The sequence below is a fragment of the Serinus canaria genome, chromosome 15 (genome assembly GCF_022539315.1).
Source record: "Serinus canaria isolate serCan28SL12 chromosome 15, serCan2020, whole genome shotgun sequence".
Taxonomy (NCBI): Eukaryota; Metazoa; Chordata; class Aves; order Passeriformes; family Fringillidae; genus Serinus; species Serinus canaria.
In genome coordinates, this window is record NC_066329.1 from 3,903,555 (window position 1) to 3,927,956 (window position 24,402).

General features: G+C 39.4%; 1 protein-coding gene across 7 annotated transcripts in view; it reads left to right on the forward strand.

Moving 5' to 3' along the window:
* Nucleotides 1-24,402, forward strand: part of CIT (citron rho-interacting serine/threonine kinase) — a 69,334-nt gene that overhangs the window by 21,875 nt on the left and 23,057 nt on the right. For 4 of the 7 annotated variants that reach the window (XM_030231048.2, XM_018916492.3, XM_050980530.1 and 1 more), the window contains exons 11-24: nucleotides 273-378; nucleotides 1,252-1,395; nucleotides 2,717-2,836; nucleotides 6,268-6,438; nucleotides 6,678-6,737; nucleotides 7,286-7,339; nucleotides 8,497-8,637; nucleotides 8,979-9,104; nucleotides 12,037-12,132; nucleotides 13,844-13,960; nucleotides 14,397-14,506; nucleotides 17,061-17,235; nucleotides 18,456-18,653; nucleotides 20,863-20,916. In XM_030231048.2, the coding sequence (XP_030086908.1) occupies nucleotides 273-378; nucleotides 1,252-1,395; nucleotides 2,717-2,836; nucleotides 6,268-6,438; nucleotides 6,678-6,737; nucleotides 7,286-7,339; nucleotides 8,497-8,637; nucleotides 8,979-9,104; nucleotides 12,037-12,132; nucleotides 13,844-13,960; nucleotides 14,397-14,506; nucleotides 17,061-17,235; nucleotides 18,456-18,653; nucleotides 20,863-20,916 (1,672 nt within the window). The remainder of the gene's footprint in view (nucleotides 1-272; nucleotides 379-1,251; nucleotides 1,396-2,716; nucleotides 2,837-6,267; nucleotides 6,439-6,677; nucleotides 6,738-7,285; nucleotides 7,340-8,496; nucleotides 8,638-8,978; nucleotides 9,105-12,036; nucleotides 12,133-13,843; nucleotides 13,961-14,396; nucleotides 14,507-17,060; nucleotides 17,236-18,455; nucleotides 18,654-20,862; nucleotides 20,917-24,402) is intronic. The other 3 variants (XM_050980532.1, XM_050980531.1, XM_050980534.1) reach the window with 1 other exon arrangement.

Sequence of the window (24,402 nt, forward strand, 5' to 3'; positions counted from 1 at the left end):
TGATTTATTGTTTTGCACCCTGACACAGCCACAGATGGAAAATATTAATATTGTAACTAGAAGTACACGTGGATTATTTAATAATTATGTACTGTCATTAGCTTTTATGGTACGTTTGATCTGCAGTGATGGCTCTTAAGCTGTGATTGCTGCACAATCACATTTCTTTTACCCTGGAATAAGTAAGTACCCAATGACTTACAGAGGCTGCATAAATCAGATTTCTGTACCTTTTGCCCATATTCATGTGCTGTTTGGCTTTGCTCTTTTAGATCTGTTTTTTCAAGTGTGGATTCCCCAGCCAAGGTCAGCTCCATGGAAAAGACACTTCTTCTCAAGAGCAAAGAGCTCCAAGACGCCCAGGACAAGTGTCACAAGGTATTTATTCATGCGATTGGCCACACCCATTGCTCCAGGAATCTGCAACCACTGTATGTCCAGGGATCTGTCAGATGCTGCTGATCATCCAGACTCGTGGTGGGCAAAGTGCTTTTCCTTCAGAGAGGTGGCTTCCTGTCCAGTACAAAGGGAGATGAATTTAGGCCATGCTGTTGCTGTAGATACTTTTAACTTAACAAGAAGCGGCTCTGGATTTTAAACAGTGCTTTTCTCAGCGTGCCACAGACGACTGCTGCTTCCTGCAGGCCCTGCCTCTTCATCAGACACACATTACAGCAGTACTGTTCTGAGGGCTCTTCCTCACTCATCAGCTCCTGCTTATATAACTGTTGTCACGTCACTGCTTTATGGTGAACGTCTTGTAACAGTTGCTGTGCTCCAATAAAGGGAACCTGGTGGAGTCTTTTAACACTTACTGCTTGTTTTGAGACTTTTATGAGAGTTCCATTACTTTTCTCCCTGCTCGGTTCTGGATTTGACCATTTGCTCCTGACAAGGAGATGGGGGGAAACCATCTTCTGGTCCAGCATGGATTTGGGATAAGGTTAAAGTGACCCATCTCTGCAAGTCAGGTGAAAAATGATTGTGTCTTCTTTGCTAACTGGGGTTCGAAGAATGACTGAATATGAACAAGCAGCTTGAATGAATGGGGTGACTTAGACTTACTACTTTGTCCTTAAGAAGAACTGTGCATTCCTGGAGCAGAGACAATGGTATCGGAATTTAAACACCATTTGGAGAAACATAGCTAGAAGTCTCTTGGAGACAAATTCCTTACAAAGAGAGCTCTGAAAGTAGCAGTTAACAAAGCTTTTGAAGCCCCCCTTTATAACCTCTTGATATTTATTGCAGATGGAGCAGGAAATGACGCGGTTGCACCGGAGAGTGTCAGAGGTGGAGGCTGTACTTAGCCAAAAGGAGGTGGAACTGAAAGCCTCTGAGACCCAGCGATCCCTCCTGGAGCAGGACCTGGCCACCTATATCACAGAATGCAGTGTGAGCCCTTACACCAGTCCTTTCAGTTCTGAAGGCCTGAAATCTGGTGGTCTTTGTCTTTCTCTTCCATCATGCTTTCAGTGGGGTACTTGATGGAGAGAAAATACTATGTGAGAGGATATCTGTTGAACATGGAGCCCTGAAGTGTTTGCACAAGCTTGATTGGTAGTTTTATTCAGATGTTGTTTCATGGTCATGTGCTTAGATCATGCAGGAGTGACTACTGTCCTGGTCTTGCTGAAACTCTCTGTGATGTTTGTCTTACTGGCTGTGCTAGAACATGCCTGGGTTGTGCTTCTTGAAGGTTTCTTAGCCGGAAGAGAATGGGGCCTAATCAGTGCCTAGACAGAAATCTTCAAGAACAAATAGGATTAGGAAGCAGTGTTGCCTCCATCTGTGGTGTCCTGAGTTCAGACCCATCCCATTCCCCAGCACAGTGTCAGGAAAGATCTAGGGCAGGTGCTATTTTGCAGGTAGAACATAAAAACGAGGCTGTAAAGATGTGTCTTCAGAGATCATTTTTCATGAGAGCTGGAATGCCTGCCCAGTTGTCACTGGCAATATTCCAGTGAGGATATTTTCGTTCTAGTTGATAGTCTCTGTATTTTCAGTTAGATACACAATTATGTTTCCTCTCTTGTACCAAGAGCAAAAATGCAGCTAATACTCTGTTCCAGAGAATTGAAAACCATTTCTGATGTCTTGGTTTGTTGGGAAGGACATCTTAAAATGGGGCCAAGTGATTTTCCTGTACTGAATGCTACTAGGCAAAGAAAGAAAATTCAGTTTGTATCTTCCTGTTGATGAATAACACTCAGTTAATAGGAGCACCACTCCACTGGTGACTCCAAATTCGGAGGTAAGGCACGTGGTGAGATACAGACTCAGCTCTTCTGTTCCTTACAGAAATTTAACAATGATTAAAGCATTTGACTCACTTAACAGCAACAAGAAAAATGTAAGTAACATGAAGATGAAGGATTGTATCTAGGTTGTGAATTAATAGTGCTGGATAAAATATAGATAAATGCTGTCAATAATGGATGCTTTTTGTGATCTGTGTTTGGTTTTTGTCTCTAAACCTGATGTGAGGAAGTGAAGATTTGAACTAAGATTTGAGTAAACAGTGTTTGTAAAATGGGCTGCTTCTGTTCAGATAGGAGCAGCACTGGCCATGAATTTCATTAGGATTCCATCATTGGTGCCTCCATTTTTCTGATGCCTCACTGCAGTCAAGGAGGCATTTGTGTAACTAAAGATCTTCATTATACAACCATTTGAGAAACCAAAGCCTATGTATTGAACATTTTGCTTTCTGCAGAGCTTAAAGCGCAGCCTGGAGCAGGCACGGATGGAGGTGTCTCAGGAAGATGATAAGGCACTGCAGCTACTTCATGATATCAGAGAGCAAAGCCGAAAACTGCAAGAGATCAAAGAACAGGTATTCCTGCTTCTTTGGGGAGCAGAGTGGCTGCCCACAAATAGGCATTCTTGGCACGTTCTAGCTCTGGTGCCAGGATTACGCTCGGTGTTGATAGGCTGTGATAACTCCCAAGCTGTGTGATTTCACAGGGGTTCCTGAACAATACAGGAAGCTACAAAATCCCACTTGTGTATTTTGCAAGTAAGCACAAACTCCAAACTTCACCTTTTTCTTTTCCTAGTTCTGAAAGTACTTCATCTATACAATCAGTTTAGGAGAAAGTTCCAATGTTTTAGTAACATGCTGCACTAGAAATGACCTATCCATTTTAAATGGTTAAGGTATGGAAATGTCACAAGTTAATGAATCCTCACCTGGGAGAGAGCTGAGCTAACCTGAATTTTGTGTTGGTCTTTTTTTAAATTTTTCTTCTTTATCTTACTCTTTAAAATGCTTAATTGCATTTCAAAATGGAATGTGTATTGCCTGTTTTTTTCCTGATTTGATCTGTTTGCAAAGTAGAAATGAATAATTTTGTTTTCCACCCAAGGAATGCTGAAAGTTCACTAATTCACATAGTTGCTCCTAAGGAAAAAAAAGGTCAAAATTAAATGAAAACATTGTGACAAATGTGGTCATTGCAAGGGAGAACCCATTCAGTTTTATGAATTAATAGCAACATACTGCATTGAGAAAAAGAAACTGAAATTTACTATAGCATTCAAACAATTCTTTGTAATTATCTGTTGGTTTTCATCTTCAAAGCTTTACAAACATTAACTGACTCATTTCAAAGTCTGAGACAAGGAAGCTCTGAAACCTTGGTAATAATTCTCCAGACATGAGTAGCTCTTATGTAAAAAGTAATGAAATGCAAACCCAACCCTCTGGATGTAGCTGGCCTCTACAGACTTCCCCAGCATTCTTCTGGGTGGTTGTTTTATGTAATACAAGGGATCTAAAGCTCCCTGCTCTCTCTTCTGGTGCTTTTCTAGCAAAGTTGCTTTAAATGCTGAAATGGGGAACATTTTTGATGATTTTAAATATCCGCAGATTCTTAGGCAGTACAGACAAATGTAACAGAGGAAACATAATACAAGTAATTTTTAATCAAACACTTTGTCCCAGAATCTCTTAATTTGGCTTGTGAAGATTCATGTGTGCAAGAACCTTGTAACCAACAATGCTGAGAGATTTGTGCTGACTCATGTGAGCAGGTGGATCTTGGCCATTAAAGATTTGGACCATGACTTTTAAGTCAGAGGGAACTGGAAGTTGGAAGAGACCCTTAGAGTTTTGCTGTTGGAAACCTGAGGCTTGAGAGAGAATGAGTCAAATCAACAGCAAACAGGTTTTGAAGATTCAAAACCCAAAAATTAGGCATTTGATATTTTCAGGGCAAGGCTGTAGGTTCAATTTAACCTCAGGTACTTGGATAGAAGAGCATGATGGGTTTGTGGGGTTTTTTGTTTGCTTGGGGTGTGTGTTTGGTTTTTGTTTTGTTTTGTTTTTTTGTTTTAACTAAACCTGTGCTCTGGTCGTTATTTGATGAAGAACTGTACTAACAGACAAACTTGCAAAAAATCAGAATCTGTATTTTTTTGAAAGCCCCACTCATGTCTGTGTAGTTCCCTGATGTGATTTGCTTCAGGTACATGCCCTGAACTTGTCGAGTAATCTGTGCTTAAATACCTCCTGGTATTTTAGAACTCTGAGCAATGCATATCCCAAAGGTTTGTTCTGTGTTGCCTTGAATGGTGTGGCCTGTTCCTCTGAACTATCTCGGGACTTATTCAAAGACAATCTTGCAAATGTGATGAAACAAGAAAACCTGAAATATTACTAATTATCTCCTCTTCTTTCTTCCTTTCTCCCTCCCCATTTTCCTCCCTTCCCAAATGCTCATTGTAACAGTGGCAACTATTGTCATACTTTTAATTCTTTGGTAAAGTGTTCGCTGATATAAAAGCCCAGTATTTTAGAAAGTCTAAACAAATTATGATTTCTGAGAGAACATTTATTCCTTCAAACCATTCTGCCTTTTTTGCTTACATATGTATTTGTATAAAAAGAATACTTGAGTTAATACATGCTTAGTTATTAGAAAAAAAGCTCTAATTTTTTTCCAGCAAGAAAATAAGATTATCCTTGCATAGGAGACAAACTGGAAAGTGTAGGTCCCTGTCTGGCTTACAAAGTGGAGAATCACTTCTGGGATGACAAGCCAAGGAGCCATTCTTTGCTCCCTGTAAGGGACAGTAAAGCAATCTGCTAAAGGTCTGGCTTCTTTCAATATCTGCATAAGCTCTCCATGCTGGAGAATGAGGGGTGGCCATCAGGGTCTGTGCTCAGCAGTCACCGTCGAGCTGGAGGCACTGCCTGTCTGGAGGGAGCGATGACAAACCTGATTCTGTCACGAGACAGTTACTCTTCTGAATATGGGGGTAGGCATACTGTAAGATATTAAAATGGAAAGAAAGATAGACTCCCCCACTGTCAGTCCTTCACAATCTTTGTTCCTAACTCTTGATATGCATGTTTTCTACTTGTTCTCAGCTTTGTAAAAAACATTTTGATTTTGGAGAGGGCTTTTTGGTGGTTGGTTTTTTTTTGTTTTTTTTTTTCTTTTCTTTAGAGGAATTTTATGAAATGCATACTTGCAGGACTTAGTAAATGCTAAACATAATTAAATTCTTTTCTTCTGGTGAAAATATATGAAGTAATCTCTTGAGCTAGTCTAAGTTTGAGTTCCCAGTCTCATTGAGATAGTCAATTCAAATGTTCTTTTCTTCTCCCACCTTCCCCTTCCAAATGCCCTGTCTTGTAGTCTCCTACATGGGGAATCTTTATTTCTGCCTGTATAGGCAAATATCTTCTATGAGCAATTTGAGTTTTAGATAGTTTTTCTAAGATAATATTTAATTTTAGATTGTCTCCCATACTGAGCAATGTGATCCTTTTTAACTCTGTCAAGAGAAATCTGATGGCTGCAAGCCACAGTGTGCTACCCCTCTGCTTCTCCTTCTTTCCTTTTACCCAAGCTGTGCAGATCTGTGATAACTGTCATGTTATCAGCCTGAGAAAATAGATCTTGAGGGAGCATCTGGGCATTTAGTAGAGACATCAACTCAAAGGCACATTTCTGTTTCAGAAATTAGAAATGTAAGTAATTTTTATCATTTGTATGTAGATGTATGTATGTGTTCCTGCACTCTCAAAAAGTCAATGCTTTGATTTTGAGGTATTGAGTTGAAAGTGGCAAGACTCAAACTAGAACACCATGGATAATTTTAGTTAGTTTTTACTGTTTTATTTTGTACTTTACCTTTCTTCTACATGCTCTTAAGTGCATCTCTTGCCTGCAGTATTCTGGAATCTGCTGCTCCAAGCATTTCCCCTGTTACCTCTAAACTGTAATCCCTTCTCCTTCCCTTGCACCCCAACCACAGGAATACCAAGCTCAAGTAGAAGAGATGAGGCTGATGATGAATCAGCTGGAAGAGGATCTGATCTCAGCTCGCAGGCGCAGCGATCTCTACGAGTCGGAGTTGAGGGAGTCCCGCCTGGCAGCCGAGGAATTCAAACGTAAAGCTGCCGAGTGCCACAACAAACTGCAAAAGGTAGTTTAGGCTCCATGGGAGAGGGGGCTGAGGCTTGCTGGAATATCTAGTGCTGCTTGACACGTGCACACACAAGTTGTGGGTGTGCCCTTCAAAGATTAGCGTGGTTCCTACAACTAACACATGTTTTTCATGATGTGATTTCTACTTTGTGTAACTGCTGGTGTTTAAATTGCATGAGATGATGACTGGATAGAAGCTTAGCTTCTCCTGAGATTTTCATGTATTTTATATTTAAGTTACAGGTTAAAGATCAAGGAAAAAATGAGGCAGGAGAGTTGTATTCCAAACTGGAAAAGGTATGTTACTTCAGTGTTCTAGATTTTGCTTCCTGGGTCTTTAATTTTTTTGCACAGAAACCAAACTAGTGGCTAGTCAGTGGCATGCATGGCCTCACAGCCCCCACCCCCTTTCATTTTATGTTTTAAGACATCTTGGTGTGATTCACTGTTCTCTCTTATTTGATCTAAAGCTGTCTTTGGATAACCTGTTCTCAATGGGTTGTGTTGAAAAGCCAAGCAAAGACACAGTTATGTGTCATCTGAGTTTGGTGTCAGGCTGGGGGTACATCAGAGTTTTCTTTACTCAGAAAGAACAGCAAGTGAAAAGCAAAAAGAATTCTGAGTGTTCTCACACTGGACAATCTTCTTGGTAACTAAAATATTAAATCAACTGGAAGTTAGCAAAATGGGAATGGATTTGCCAAGGAGTGTTTTGGTTTGTTGGGATTACAGGAGGAACCAAGATTTTTGTGAAGTGACTTGAAACAAATATGGTATCATAAGCAAAGAGCATTTTCTCCTCTTTGGTTTTGACTCTTTCCTTCCATCTTTTTATCTAACTATAGATCAATACAGAGCAGCAAGCCAAAATCCAGGAGCTGCAGGAAAAGCTGACAAAGGTAACGACTGGGTGGTGAAAGTGAGTTTTTCACAAGATTTCCCAGTGAAACCTTAATGAAGAGGAGGGATGCACTTTGTTTTACCCTCAAAAATAGAATTAGTCATAGCATGGGGGATGATAAGGAAAAGGGGGTGGGAACTGGTATCTGAAATCACTGGTGCTCTCAATATGCTTTTGGCTCTTGAGACATGTCAACAGTGTTTATTTTTACAAATGAAGCTGAGTCAGAACTGGAGTAGTGTAGAGAAATTCTCATTTAGAGGCCTGTTTGGGTATGCTCTGGACACTGCACTTGTCCCTTGCTTCTGAAGAAGGGCTCAGCTTGTTTTAGCTCACTAGTAAAACACATGCTGGACTTGCTTTAGTCTCCCAGTATAATCTGCTTTAGTCACTTGACAGTTCAGTTCTTCACAGGATCTTCACAGCAAAAATGTTGAATGATAAGGATTCACAACAGAATTAAAATACCTTATCAGTGTCTGCTGATAGTGGTGCAGAATATCTAAGATTTGCTGTCATGGTCAGTCTGGCACTTAAGGTGTCACTGTAAGAACAGTCAGGGAACTTCTCTTATTGGAATCCTTCAGCAGGAAAGAAAGGGCTTGTCATAATAATCCCCTGATTGAGCTTTTCAAAGTTGGCACCTGCTGAGAGAGGGCTATTTCAAGGGTTAATGATCATGAATATGGAGGCCACAACTACATAGAAATAGTACTTCCAATATTTCAAAACAATCATGTTTTAATCCCCTGTCTCTTTTTCTACCTGCATAATGCCAAGGCATTATCTGTAGGCCAACAGGTTATTCTCCTTGTCCTTCAGTAAGAGTATTTTCTGAGTTCTTTTAAAGAATTTGGGATAGACTGAACTTTCAGTATGTAGAGTCAAGTAACTTGCAATATAGCACAACAAACATGTGTATCCTAGATTTTAATTTCTTTGGTGAATTAGAAGTCAAAATTATTATTATTATTATTTACACCACTCGAAAACTTTGGTTTAACAGTTTAAATTAACATGTGCATGAGTCCAAATTTTAACTTCCAAAACATAATTGAGAATGTTGACCATCTTGATGTTCTGGACCTTTCATACACCAAATTTTTGCATGTGTTTTTCATATATTACCTTTTTTCCTTATCTCTTGACCTTCAGGCTGTGAAAGCCAGCTCAGAGGCAACTGAGCTCCTGCAGAATATCCGTCAGGCAAAGGAGAGAGCTGAGAAGGAGTTGGAGAAACTGCAGAACCGGGAAGATTCTAATGAAAGCATGAAGAAAAAGTTGCTTGAAGCAGAGGTGAGTGCAGAGTAAATCATATTGAGATGTGTCTTAGTTTAGGAACCCTCACCTGGGTGGCTCTGAACAGCATTCCTGTAGGAATTCTTCAGGGCTGCTGGACATTAGTCCATTTTTGATTAAGAAACATTTATTGGAGGAAAACTGAGGAGTTTTATTTTCAGTGAGGAGTGGATAAGGACATGTGGTTAGCCTGGGGGATTTAGGGTGTGATGAGGATTCAAAATATGAAAGCCAGCCTTATATTGACTGCTTCAGCCTGTTTTCTCTAGAAACTGCTCCTTGCTTTGTGCTAGTGCAGAGTTGGGTGGCCTAACCAGCAGCTCACGATTGCTCTGCAGGAACGGCGCCATTCTCTGGAGAATCAGGTGAAGAGATTGGAGACTGTGGAACGAAGAGAAAACCGCCTCAAAGAAGATATTCAAACTAAATCTCAACAGATTCAACAGATGGCAGAAAAAATTCTGGTGAGCAGAGGTGATAAATGAAACCTAGAGGGTAAGAGTTTGTAAGAAAGGGGTAGGGAAGAATCAGAAGATGTAGAATTGCATTGAATGAGGTGGAAATTTGGGATTTGTTTCCTGTACCAGCAGAAAGCTTAAGTACTCAAACACTATTTGCACCCCTAGCTACAAACTCTCTGCTGTGCCTTTAGTCTTAATAGTGCTTCAAAGCTGGAGTCATCTCAGTGGGAAAACTTTTCAGTCAACACGGTAATATTTAAATTATTTACCTCATGATTGTTTCAGAGGTAAAACATTCTGAGGGCGGGTTATGGCAACAGCAAAAACATCTCTCTTTTTAAGTAAATTGCAGAGGAATTTAGAGGTCAGATCTATTAGAAGTGCTTACATTTTGAAGCAGAGAGAAATTTGTCATCCAAACTGTTCCTCTCCAAAGATATTTGTTAAGAAGCCATTTGCACCCACATAACTTCTCTGTTGGCAATTTCTTGTTTCTTTCCTGGTTAAAACTATTAAGGCAAGTTAGTATGTCAGTCTCTAGTGAATCAAGCAGAGGGTGTTTCTAATAATTTTGCTTCCCTGGGACAGAAAGCATAATTTAATACTGAAATAATTAAATTTATTTTGCCTTCCTCGTGAATTTTCTCTGTGCGTTGCCAATATGACAAGGGAAAAAAGGATTACATTTTACTGATAGTAATCCCAAGCTGAGACAGACCTGAGGAAGGCCAAATAAAAATGTAAAATTAAACATATTTGGAGTCAACAGATGACCCAGGCTTGTTCTGGGTGTATAGACTTCAGCATCAGTATGCTGAGCACTGTCAAGAAAAGGTAGAATCAGTTCTTTGGTAGTGCTGTTCCTTTCAAATTGTTTTGATAGCAGGAGTGCATGGTAAGTGGGAGACTATGGTTGTGCTGGGCAGAGAGCCAACTTTATGTTTAGAAATAGTGTAAAACTTTGAATTGTTTCATAAGCCTCTTGTGTATATTTGGGGATTGTTCCTTGGTTTTGATTAAGTTCTCTGTGGAGGAGAAAGTGGAAGGGAAGGCAGAAATATCAACTAATTGTTTTACACCATGGGATATGCTTAGCTCTTCTTATAGATAGTTTCCATGGAGTCCTGACAGAATGTTGGAGAGGTATTTTATAGAAAAAGTCAAACAGGCATTGAAGAAGTAATCCTGTAGAGTCTTTCCTAGTCCCTTGAAACTGATCTGGGAGCACAGGGTACTGATACTCTTTTTTCCTCCACTCCTACCCTGTACCTTCCCTCAAGTTGTCTTTTCAAACATTTTTGACTTTTCCTGGTATAGAGAGGTAAGAGGGGAGTTGAAGATACAGGATTGCATAGAATAAGGTGGAAATGATTGAACAGAGGCATGATTTTCATGTACACTCATGTGGCAGTACCTGAGAAGTACCTGCTCGTCTGCTCATCTTACTTCTTCATTAGTTCTGTAAGGAACTAATGAAGAAGTAAGAAACAAGTTAAAAAAGGTAATTCTGCCTGCCTGGAAGTGCAGATCATTGCTGTGATGCCAATAACAAAGTCAGTGCTACATAGAGAATACTGAGTGAGAGCAGGAATGGTGAGAGATTACCTTTTTAAGCCCACACTGGCTGTTAAGTGCCACTGCAGGAACTGGTGAAGCTCCTGCTACAATATGAGCAGTCTGATGCTGGGAGCTTTGAAGCTGCTGCTGATCTGGTTGTCTGATTCTCTGCCAGGACCTGAAACGTGTGGGTTTCTGGGGGAGGTGAGTTGTCCCTCTTGTTGCTGGGAGACATATTTCAATTGCAAAAAGCAGCAATCTCCATTCCATGCAGGAGTGTCAGGGACTAGGCACTGTTGATGACCTACTTTTGGTGAACCTCCTCTTTGATTCTCACTTCTGGAAAAGGAGGTCTATTGCAATTACTGGAGCAAAAAGCCTACAAGATGAGGAAGATCAGGAAAAAGCATATCAAAATACTATGTAAAGTACTAAACCACACACAGATATTGGGAAATTTTCCTGTTCTGTGCAGTAATGAGGGCAGACAGAAGATCCAGATGTTCCTCAGTGCCTGAACATGTCTATGCAAGAGTCAACCCAGTGGTAGTGAATGACAGACCTGGACCTGCTCCTGTTCTAAGGAAATTGTTGGAATGACAAACATGACAATAAATGAGCATAAAGTTGTAAGCTTGGCTCTTGAGAAGTGTCCTGTTGAAAGGTGATTATAGATAAACCCCAAATAATATAGTCAGACTGCAGAAATAGCTGATTTTTGAAATACAAATTATTTAAGTACTTACTGTGCATGGCTGAAACTCTGATTTGAAATAAAGAGGCTAGAAAGATTCTGGGATGTTCCATCACATATATTGCATCCTGCACTTTTCATTTTTGAAGCCATTTATAAATAGCATTTCTGACAACATTTGTCCAAGGAATAGAGCAAAGTAAATGCTATTCCCCCTCTGAATGCAGAATGAAAAGCACAGACAGCAGTACCCCGTTATTGAGGTCTGCTGTAAGAAAACAAGTGAGACCTTGTTAAAAATAGATCTGAACTTCCTGTGATGCCACTGCAGCTATAAAATGTTTATAACTATGTGTTTTCACCAAATGTCCTTGGCCTATCTTTGGGTATATTTTACTTGGAAATGGAGATTCTTACCATGGAAGTAGAAATCCTTGTCCTTAGCAGTGTTCCCAATCTGCAGTGGATGGGTCAGCAGCAATATGGAAACTAAAAATTGATAATGTCCATAATGCCTTTTTTTTTTTTTTTGTTTTTTTACCATGAGAGCCCTGGACTTGGGATTTTTATAGTGTGAAGCCTTAAAAATAGAGAATGAATGTTTGGTAACATTACCTGTGTAACACATATTCACAGCAGCTACCATTTCCTTGTGTCTGAATATGATTTTTTTGCTGCTTTTAGGAGCTGGAGGAGAAGCACCGTGAGGCTCAGATTGCAGCACAACATCTGGAGTTGCAGCTGAAACAGAAGGAACAATTCTATGAGGAGAAACTCAAAGTAAAAATATCTTATCTTCCTACAAGCTTTTGTGGGTAGAATGAGTTCAGGGAAAAACAGTTGCTTTTAGGCTCTGATTGCTTTGTCTTGTGAGTTGCCTTCTTGTTGCCATTGCTGCAATTTTCAGGGAGCTTGTGGAACATAAATCAGTTTCCTCCTATTTTTTCTGCCATTGTACCTTATCTGTCTGTGGCACTGGATTAGGAGAGGTAGCATTTGAAGCCAGGACTACAGGAAGGCATTTGTTGGTTTTAATTTGACTTTTGATGACTAAATAATACTTAGTTAATGCTGTTGGATCTCACACCCTGAAGAAGCTTTCAGTTCCCACTGATTTTCTATGAGTGTTCACTCAGCCTACCTGCAAGTTTTAAATGCAACAAATAGTAGACCATTTCTGAAATTCCATCTTGGAGCTGGAACATCTGCCAAAAAGCCACAGAAACCACCCACTTTGTTTTTGTCTTTTCCAGAGTAGCATTAACAAACAGTTAGAAATAGACACCATCTAAAATTAGGGAAAACAAGCTGGCAAATAGGAGTATGTGCACTGGCTAAGGATTTTTCTAAAGAGCTTGCAATATAACAGCCAGTAAATGCATTTTTTAAGAATCTTTCATAAGAACAAATTATTCTCAGTAGGAACAGTCTTCATCTTGTACATTTATCTAATACTTTAATTCCACATTTTTGCTGAAATGTGAGAGGATGTGGTATTTAAGAGGAGAGAAGAAATTTCTGTGGGAGAAATATGAAGAAAAAAACAAGTAAGATTTGCTGGCAGATCAGAGCATGTGGTTATCAGTAATGAGAGGAGAGTGATAGAAAGCAGGAAGATCAGATGTAGATGTTGAAAAATAAGTGGTGATATAAAATCTGGAAAAGAGGATAAGCATTGGAAAAAATAAAAATAAAAAGAGAACTGGTGTATTATGGGCCCCAATGATGTAGGGTTTAATAGGAGAAATCAGGAAGCCAGGTATAAGAGGTTCAAAGGAATAACAGGACATGGAGTTTTTGTAACTGGAAAAGTAACAACTATCCTGTGGTGTCCAGAATTTGTGCCTTTGATCAACTTTTTATTGAAGGAAGAGACCTTCAGTTTCACAACTGATTTATAACTCTGGTCATACATACACAACATGCATGTCTAGAAAAATGTAGCAGTTCATTACTTCAGTCCAGTTCCCAATGGCAACTATTTGTGCCACAAAAAGAAGTTTTTTACTTTGCTGTTAGATTTTTGTGTCTGACTGGAAGAATTCATGTGGTCTCAGTTGCCTTCTCATCCCTACCTATGGAACTCCCAAATTACTTGTGAGCCATGTTGGTAGGGCAGCCAAAGGACGGGCACTTTCCTATTTCTTCAGCTGCACATATTGGGGTAGAGAGGCTTTTCTGTGTCCCTGTTGCATTAGGCTGGAACAATTATTGAACACAGTTTATATGACTCAATAAATAAAATGCCTAGAGTATCTTCATATCTCTATAAAATCTTATTGTTAAATTCAGTCTTCAGAGATAACTGAGAGAGTGCTCTTTTTGGAGTTTGCTCTTCCATGGATTTCATGCAATTGCATCATGGATTGAATTTTGCTTGAGATATGACCAATTGCTTACTAAAAAAAATCTATATTGATGATTTTCTTTCTGCTTGCCCTTTGCCCAGTGAAACAGATATAATTTAGACAAAAGAAATGTCTTCATTTAGGTGTTGGAAAATCAGATGAAGAAGGATCTTGCAGATAAGGAGGCACTTGAGAATATGCTCAGAAGACATGAAGAAGAAGCACGTGAGAAATGCAAAGTTCTGGCTGAACAGAAGGCGGTATGTGGTGTTGAGCTGGAAATCAAAGCTGGTTGAAGAGTAGCTTTCTAAAGCTGATTTCAAGCTAGATAATCTTGTTTGAGGTTCTGTAGTGCTGCTGAGCTGCTTTGAAGGAAGTTAATTGATTAATATGAATGTTAAGAGACATTTTTAAAAAAATTCAGAGTGTCTTCATGAATATTTCCTTTAAAAAAGCCATGCAGCTTTGTGTACCCCTCATTTTGGGCCTTGAATGGTTGCTTTTTCTTAACATTAAAGCAGTAGCAAGAAGCTGCAAATAGCTTCAGTAATTGCATTTGTGTTGCTCATTTTGGCCATTTGATCAGTTTTCTTTTAATTCTTTTTTGTTTCTGGAAAATGTTCAGATTTTTTTATAAATTTTATTTTTGTGACTGGTCGCATTGTGCAGTCTCAAAGGCTCACTGCTGTGTTTCAGATGATCAATGCAATGGATTCCAAGATCAGGTCACTGGAGCAGAGAATTGTGGAATTGTCTGAGGCCAACAAACTGGCAGCAAACAGCAGCCTCTTTACCCAGAGGAACATGTAAGTGTGGCAGCTCTGTCACTGCTGAACAGGTCTCAGGAAGATGACCTTAAAGCCTTTTCCAATTGAAGTGATTCTCTGATTCACCATATAAAAGTAGCTCTTTTTTGCAGGCCTGCTCTGCTCCCTGCTTGTTTTTCACTGATAGCCTTTCAAAAATATGCTCCCTTCTTCAAATAGTTGGGGCTCACTGTATTTTGTGTTTTCTCAAACATGTCTGGGAAAATTGGTTTGTATTACAGTGTTTACTTTGGAGCATTTCCTAAGGCAGGTGATTTGTGTAGGTTTGCCAGATATATTAAATGAATACTAATAATTTTATGTCTAAAATACCCCTGGAGAAGCATACATTCCTCCTTTAAACATAAACATTGCTAATAGATTTATATTTTACTCAGTTCCCCTGACACATGATTTTGAAATTGAAAACATTAAACACTCTTCACTCACAAACATTCCATCATGCCTTGATGGGTGAGAAGACGAGGAAGAACACTAGATATTTAAGCCAAGAATTTCTCTGCATGCTTTTGAATTCTTCTGTTTCTTATCCTTTTGTCTGCCCAGACTTTATTTTTCTTTGGATTTTAGCTGAGATTCCTTATCCTTACAAGGTTGTTTTTCCTTCATAAATGACTTGGAGGTGTTCTACTTCAAGTGTAGCAAAAGCCTGGGTTGTTTGATACCTCCTGCAGGGCAGGGCTAAGACAGTATTTGCCCTTACTGGGTTCAGAGATTCACCAGCTTGGTTTGCACAAAGGGGTTACAGTGTCCATCAGCTGCTGGATCCAACATCAGGCAGTGCCTTTGTGGGAAGCACTTGGATAGATTCACCTCTAATATTGAATAGAATCAGACAAGGATGAGTTTTGGCAAAGACTTGCTTTGGTTTCAGTCCCTTTTTGTGGTCATTATGCCTCCAGATATGTAATGGCTCCAATTTTCATTGCATTTCAAATATCTTGCAATTTATTTCAGCTTTAGCAACCAAAAATATTCACAGAAATAACTGAGGAACTTAATCATGTTGCTTAATGCTCCAGATGACCTCCAGTTAATCACCCAGGGAGTTTGTTGAGGCAGCAAAAGCCATAACTTACCTTTAGTCTAAAATAAAACAGAAATGTCTCGAGGTGGAGCTCTTTAGTGTATGGAAGGTTGAATGTCTCAGTCATGGGTGCTGAATTGAGTTTAAGGAATTAAAGCATCCTCTGGGAGCCATATCCTTGACTGGAGAGCCACAGGAAACAAGAAAAACATATAATAAAGTTTTAACATACAATTTAAACTAGATTATTGAGAGACATACTGTCAAATGCTGAACTTTGCAGGATTGGTAGGAGACAGTACAGAATTAGCAACATTTTGAGAGAAAATTGCTTAATTATGCATGCAGTTAGTTAATGAATTTGTGCTTATTTTGTGAATTGGGCTGTTGAAAATGTATAAATTGTTGTTGGACTGCATTTTGAACCCACAAAAGCTGCAGCTAATCTGAGCATGCATCAAGAGGAGAGCTAGTGATTAAACTCTTCAGAGGAGAGGGGAGCTCTGCAAGCTTTTGTTCCAGCAGTATCTGAGGAAACCAATGATTATCAGGTTCCTGAGAAGATAGCCCAGTAAACAGCAGGAAATGAAATAACACCATTTGGCAGTTCTGGCTGACAATAATCTGTAGAGGTAAATTAAAAAAAACAGAGAGGGCAAAGGGTGGTTTTGCTTGCAATGCACAGAAATGTGAGTCAGAAGACTTAAGTCCTATTTTTAGTTTTGTTAAGTCTTCCTATTTGATCTTGGGCAACCCACATAATTTCTCTGGGGTAGGATTAATAACAGCTTATCTCACAGTGAACTTCTTAAAATATTAATTCATTAATATATGTAGAGCTTTGTGAGGCTTCTAAGTAGAAAGCACTCTATGAGGCAGAATTTTCCAATGCATGATAATTCCAGGAACTGTAAATAATGCAGAAAGACCTTTTATTTTTTTTTTTTGAGTGTCTATTTCACATGATAACAATTAATAATTGCCAGCTCTCCAAATTCTTATGAGAACAAGTAATTATTTTTGTTCAGTTTGTGGATTAAGACTTTGAGACAGCAAAAGCTTCACTTCAGTGTAAGTCAAGTTCTATGCCCATTACAACTTTCAAAAGCCCCCAACACACTACTCCCAATCCTAAAGCATGGGGTTCCTCTTGTCTCATGGAAATACACTCTGAGAAAGCAACTCTCAGAATTTATTCTTCCCCTATAGAAAAACATGTGACAAGGAACTGATGAAATGAGTAGAGTTAATTGTACCTTAAATAGCATTATAGATTACCCTCCACAAGATTCTTTTGTGCAACTGGCAAATATGGAATTTTAGTGCTCTGGGCATATGTTGATGAATACATTAGAATTTTTTCTTTTTAGCTGGGATGTAGAATTTAAGCCATGAACTTTAACTGTTCTACTTCCCAGCAAACTTCTGTTGTCTTTACTTGACCCCAGTGGAAGGACACATGTTAAGGGCATTTCGGGTTTGTGACTTGTGCATTTCTCCTATCAGGAAAGCCCAAGAGGAGATGATTTCAGAGCTGAGGCAACAGAAGTTCTACTTGGAAACACAAGCTGGAAAGTTGGAGGCCCAGAATCGAAAATTAGAAGAACAATTGGAAAAGATGAGTCACCAAGATCACACTGACAAGAACCGCCTGCTGGAGTTGGAGACACGGCTGAGAGAGGTGAAAACATGGCTCTAATCCCTCTCAACAAACTTTCCTAAATGTACCCCATTTTGTCAATACAGTGAGAACTAGAATTAACTTGTTGTAGTGGTATTTGAGAGTGTTTTAGTTAATAAAGAAAATTAAAAGCTCATTAAAAGGAGATAAATGGAAGTATTAAGGACTTGTCATGCTGAATCTGAGCTTTTAGATCATCTTGCCATTTCAGAATTCCATTTCTGTGTTTGTTTGTACAATACCCTTATAATATTGTCTGGGTAGAGAATAATAGCTCAGCAATGTACAATGACCAGGCAGATAACCTGTAGCCTTAGAGCCTACAGCTTAGAAAGCAAAGGACACAGCAGAATTGCTGTAAGAAAAAAGGAACTGCTGCTTCATGCACCATTTTCAGAGTTTTCTGAAAAGAAAACCTAACAGTTATATGGAAATATACTCTTAAAAGATCTGTGAGCTGTGCTTCAGTTTTAATGTTGTATTAACTAGTTTGGTTCTACAAATTCTTCTCCAGTCTCAGTCCGCTAATTTGCAGCTAAGGCTGAAATCTTTCCATCAGCTAAGGTTGTTGAACAACCAACCTGTCCTACTTTGGCCAGAAGCTGACTGAGACCAGTGTAAGGTTTCTGACAGCCTTGTCACACATCTCAGGCACAACACAGATTCCCTTGGGATAGCAGGCAGCCTGAAGAAGGTGCTAAGGTTTGGAATTGATTCTGAACACTGAGATCTGTTTTGGTTGTTTATTTCGTATCCCTGGAGTGACATGTTTATCCCTGTGTGCTGCAAGGAAACCTTCATCAGAAGCTGTTCAGGTAAACCCAGAGCCAGATGAGCTGGTGGATTTCTGTAAAAGGAATCTGAAGGGAAGATGAAACATGGAAGTCAATTGCAAAATGTATGTAATGTATGCCCAGAGATTCCCAAATAAAGATCCTTAGAGACTCTTAGCTTCATGAAGGAAGTTCATCACAAACTACTTCAACATTTTATATCAGTGTTTGATATGTTTGAGTTTCAGCTGGAACTATTCTTGTGTGTAGATTTTAGGGAGTAAACAAAGCTGTGCCCTTGATTTCTCAGTGCCTTAAGCAGTCTGTCAGGTTGTGATTTTGGGAACAGATGTGGCAATGGCATCTTAAAGCGGGCTCTGAAACAAGACTCCATTGCCTGTCGTGTCTTTGTTAGTAACATTTGGGTACTACTGTGACTTTCTTCAGGTTAGCCTAGAGCACGAAGAACAAAAGCTGGAGCTGAAGAGGCAGCTGACCGAGCTGCAGCTGACCCTGCAGGAGAGGGAATCCCAGATCACTGGGCTGCAGGCTGCACGGACAGCCCTGGAGAACCAGCTCCGCGAGGCCAAGACCGAGCTGGAGGAGACCACGGCCGAGGCAGAGGAGGAGATCCAAGCCCTCACGGTGAGCCCTGGAACTTGTCCTGTGACCTCAGATACACACTAGAGTTATGTAGCTGCATGTTTCATAAAGAGGTTAAAAATAAATAAATATGTGATCTAATTTTTAATTTTCAGAAATGGGTATGAATTGTGCCTTGTGTTGATAGAGGCATGAATGGCTAAAATGTCAAATTTTACCTTTAACCATTTGAATACTTCTGAGTAATGGTTCATTGCTGCCTAAACTGACAGATGGCTTGTAGGAGCATCATTACTTTTGTTTTGAGGTGAAAGTTGCATCTGAAATTGTTATTGTTAGGAGTTTAACTCTGTGATTTACTTATTTAAATAATAGCTCATGAGTTTGGAAGTACTTGATGGTCATAAATGTTTTGATGATTTTTTTTTTTTTTCCTATCAGTTACCCTGCTTTGAGGATACTTATTCGGGGGTATATATATATATATAAAATTCAGGGGTATATATACCATAATTCTCCCACCAAATTCCTAGGGAGAGTCTTCTAACACAGAATTTTATTCCAAAGCTACTTTCAAGAAAAATTGTCATGTGTGTCTGGTGAGGTGTGTGAGTGATAGAAAGGAAAACGAAGTTCAAGTCCTGCCACCCTCTTCCACCCCAACCCCTGTAAATGGAGTTCTAGATTATATGCTGCTGGTTGCTGTCTCTTGAGCACAAAGGATGCTTTCAAACTGTTTGATTCTAAGAAATATTTCCTCCACAAAAGATTCCCAGGGTTGTGGGTAGAGAGTTTGACCTGCTACCAGCTAACCCCCCTTTGAGCAGCAGCCTGTAATGACCTTCAAATCCTGTCATTTGGAAGTGTTGGAAATGTACATTCTTGTGCTCCAGTGGCATTTAATCAAAGAACTGTTTGAATCTTGCTGCCATTGCTGGTTTTTGGGAGGGGAGGGGGGCTCAGCTGGCACGGGGGCAGGTATTATGCTGATGCTTTGGGTAGATGAATGGCAGAACCATTCTCTCAGTTCTAAAGTGGGCACAGGCTGGGCAAGTGCAGCAACAGCATCGAGGCCTAAGAATAACTGAATAGAAATGGCATTGGGTTCTTGTTGCTCAGAACTGAGGCAGTCCCTTCCCAGCTGAGAGCTTTGCATAACAGCCACTGTCACTGCCAGGGGGCTGGCAATGCACTTGGGATCCTGTCCCAGCAGTGAAACAGATGAATATTCATGACCTGTGTTCACTCAGTTATTGCTCCAGTTAATGGGGCAAACTGGTAGTGCTGGACCAGCTGCTGTCAGACAGCCCAGCCAAGCAGGCTTGGGGCTATTCCTGTCATGGAGTTTTTTACATACTTTTATTTCTCACATTACCTGTCATGGTAAGATAGCTTTCAAGCTCTCATATTTGACTTCTGCTGAACATTTTTTTTTTTTCCTGTTTAGTCTCTTGGCTCTAAGGAAAATATTCTGAATGAAGAAAGGTGGCTGGATGTGCTTGAGCAGTAACCTTTCCTTTGTTAAGTTTTCAGATAGCACATGACAGTAGACACTTGTTAAATCACTTTGAATTTTGAGAGAGGCCACGAGGCTGAAACAAGAACTTTTTGCTTTGTCATGCTTTGCTTGTAAATTAGGGGATAAAAATGGTGCATGCAATACTGCATTCTTTAATATGAGTGTATGAACTTTTCTGTACTTTAGATGCTGTCCTCCAAAGAATTGATTATTATGTTTTATCACTGGTTTTTAGAGAGGCTCGGGCTTAAATGTGACTTTATGGTAGGATTCAGGTAGATTGGCAGAGCTGTTTGGGGTAGCTTGCATTATACATCACTGTAGTTTTTCTTTGCAAGCATTAAATTGTGTGCAGTGTTTATTTTCTATGAAACACCAATCGGGATACAGAAACGAAACCAACTCAAATTAAAATGTCAAGAATGTAAAAACTTAACATGGGATCAACAAGTCTTCTGGTGCCCATTTCAGATGGAACCTGGTACATAATTCCATTCTTGAGCTTGTACATTTTCCTAAAGCACTTCAGAGTTGGGAGCAGAGGTGTATTTTGATTAAATAGGATGGGACTTTTGCTAATCAGTCCTTTGCCACTACAAAGTGCTTTCATAGCCTGCAGCATCTGCCTTCCAAACTTTGCTTGCTGGTAGACTGTTCTGCAGTTTGTTTAGCAACAGCATTCTCGAATTCTAATGTATGAAAAATTGATGATGAACTTCTTACCTCCTTTAGGCACATAGAGATGAAATCCAGCGTAAATTTGAAGCCCTTCGTAATAGCTGCACAGTGAGTATTAAATACAGATCATTGAATTATTTTGAAATTAAGGATAATGAAACAAACAATTTCCTCATTTGATCCTTGATGACACTAGTTCCTAATGTGGACTTCTGGCTTCAAGGTGCTAGTAGGAGCTGGATGGATTGGATTGGATTTCTTTTAGGTTTCAGGTAAACCTCAATTTTGAGGTTTTAGTCTGATCATGAAATTGTCATGTTCTTCTTTTTGGAGAAGAAAGTAAATTAAAATAGCTCATTGCAGTGCAGCTAATAAGAATGGTGCAGCAGCTGCAAAAAATGACCATAGATGAAGGTCCTTTCTGCTCACAAGAAGAAAAGATCTACCTGTTCAGATTCTGAGCTGCATTGTAGATCTAGGCCTGAGTGGGTTTTAAGGAGGATTTTAACGCTGTTTGAAGAAACAAGAAGTGTTAAGGTTCCAAATAATACATTGACATGTAGCAGAGAGAACTCCAGGATCTGAATATTCACCTTCTGTTGCTTGAGATCTTTGACATGTTTTCAGATTCATTTCATCAGTCCAGGACAGATCTCCAAGGGCTTTGTCTATCCACAGGGATTCTTGCAGTTTAACACTATCTTCACACTTGTTCATGGCAGTTGATGGAGAGTATCTGCCTTCCAGTGACATGAATTACACAAGTGTTGGATAAGGACCACAGTCCTCTGGGTCAGCAGTGACTGTAAATTATTCTGGGCTTTTTCTCTCTACCCCACTCTGTAAGCAGGGCTTAATTGCTGGGACTTTTTATCTTGATTGTTTCCCTGCTTCCAGTGATTTCCTCAAATGTAATTTTTCATGCTGTAGGAGTAAGTCTCTAATGTATAAGTTTTCATCTTTTAAAATATCTTTTCAGCATGAGAGTCATTCTGTTTTCCTTACTTGCTCTTTAGCACTAAGCAAGGGGTTCTTCAGGACATGGAATAACCAGATAGGAAGAAGTTCAGCTTTTCAAAGTGCTCTAACCTCTGTCTAAAAGAAATCCTACACAAGAAACTTCACTTTCTGTTCCCTTCCTCATTTTTTTAGGCTGACTGTCTAGCTCCCTATGTGTCATCATAGATCTTACATCCAGAGCTGTCTTCTGTTGCTCTGGATCTTGCCTTTCATACAGAGGGACAGCTTTCTCTGAAAACACTTTTGTGATCTCCATGCAGGGAAAAACCAGGTGTGGAAACTCTGTGGCTCCTGTTCACTGCAGGGTCAGCTGCCTTGCAGAGCTGTAACTCATTATCCAGTGACACTTCAGCTCTGAGTGTGGGGAACAAGCTCCAGCAGTGAAGGAATGACCCATAACATTTCCAGAATGCCAAGAGCTTCAAAGGACTTGTAAAAGTGTTGTGCATTGTAAGGCCCTCCAGTGGGATAAGTGGGATCAGACATCCTCATCAATAAGAAATTAATGAAATAGTTCCTAAATGAATAATACATGCCCATGGTACATTCTCTTTGCAGCCCAGGAGAATGCATGGATAATTTAATTGACTGTGGACAGATAATTTCATGTTGTGTGCTATGACTGCTCCTGGCTGTCCATCCTGCCTGAGGAATGAGGAAATCAGGGCAAATCTTCTGTTGCCAGTGAGGGTCAAGAAATGCTAATTACACTGCTTTCACTAGGTGTTCCAAACTCCTTTTTATCTGATGGTACCAGTATGATGCAGGCTGTGCTTTTTGGTGACCAGGTGACTCCACTTGAAGGTGATTAGAATTTATACTCCTTTTAAAATCCAACAACACTTCAAGGCAATAATTGTAATATGCTGCTACTTATACAGCCTGATAAAGGATGGATTTATTCTTTCAGGAAGTTCTCAAGAGAGATCATTTTTAAGCTGACACAAACTCCTTGAACTAGTCTGGCAAACTTTGGTAGGGAATTTTTATTTGATCTTATTGAGAAGCTCTAAACAGCATAAGAATTACAAAAATAAGATTAGACAGGAAAAAATATTAAAAAATTGAATTACTTCAGTACTTTTGCTTTCTTCAAAAGATAAATAAAAATACTTAATCTACTTTCTTTGGTGTAGTTCCTGTTTTTGTAACTTCACAACTGTCACAGCTTCTGGTTGTAGAGAAGGCTGTGTCTGCTTTCCTTGTGTCCTCATTGCATACTTGGTCTTCCTTTTGCTGAATTTCTGACCAAGGAGGCATTTTCAGGTTCCCCTTTTTCATGCTTTCTGTCACTGAGTTGAGCAAGAAATAATTGGATACATAATTACAACAAAAATTGTAACTTTTGCTAAATGCTGAACACACACATGTGCTTGTGGGCACTCACAGTGCCATATCTTACCACAACCTTCTCACAATGATAGCTCATCCAGCAAATCTCTTGAGGGAGGACTAGTTCCCTACATTTATTCTATGAAATAAATGGCCCATTTGAGTGTTAAAAGTATTTTCCAGGCAATCAAAGCAAGATCTAGAAATAAAAGGCATTCTTAAATAGGAAAATTTACACATTTGTCAGTTGTTTCCAGATACCTCCAAATTATGGCTTGTTCTGAGATCACCAGCATGTTTAAACTTAAAAATACAACTAAATTATCTAAATAATAATAGAATTGTTTCCAAAAGGAAACTTCCATTAAGTAGGAATTAAAGTCTTTAAATATTTAGCAGGAAATAGTCCTATAAAAGCCTTGCAATCAGCTTAATAAAATACTAGAGAACCACCATCTGAATCACTTGGGTTTTTCAGGTACAAGCTTTTACCCTAGCAATGAGTGGCATTTCTTATTCCTAATTCGATATTGCATTTCCATTTGTTCAAGTTTTCCCCAATAAAACAAAGTTTATCTGCTCTTCTTGAGTTTCTTTTGTCATTATCTTGTATTCCAGTCTTAAGCATTAACAGGCTCGATCTGCACTTGTGCAAGAGATTGGATACTGAGGCATTAAATCTGGGAGACCATCAGACTGGTATAATTTTAGTTATGTGTGAATTCCTGCTGAATTCAGTCTAAGATCCTGATTCCACATTTCCTCCATAAGTTGACATAAGTTGTATTCTTGTGAGCTTCCAAAATAATACTCAAAGATGTTACTTTGATGCTAAGCTGTGTTTTAGAGTAAAGGAATCTTGCCTGCTGTGACAAGGCTAATACCCAGGCAAAAACTTTTATATGACTTTGTTAAATTTTTTTTAAAAAGAAAAATTCCCTTTTGGGTGGAAGGGGTTATCCTTGATTCCCATTTCACAGAAAAGATGATGGCAGATACCAGTTACAGGCAGAAATTAAGTTTTGTATTTTTTGTAGCCTGACAAAGAAATCAGAGACTTCTAAGGCATTGCTGTGAGAGGTTAATGAGACCTTCACTGTGGATAACATCATCATCATTGGAGGAAGAGGCTCCTGTTTGGGAGAGGCAGCTCATCCTCTGGGACCTAGGACAGGAACACAGGGACTGGTGTTTTAACCCTGGCTTGCTGTGGGGAGGAGAGGAATGCAGTCTGGGCAGTGT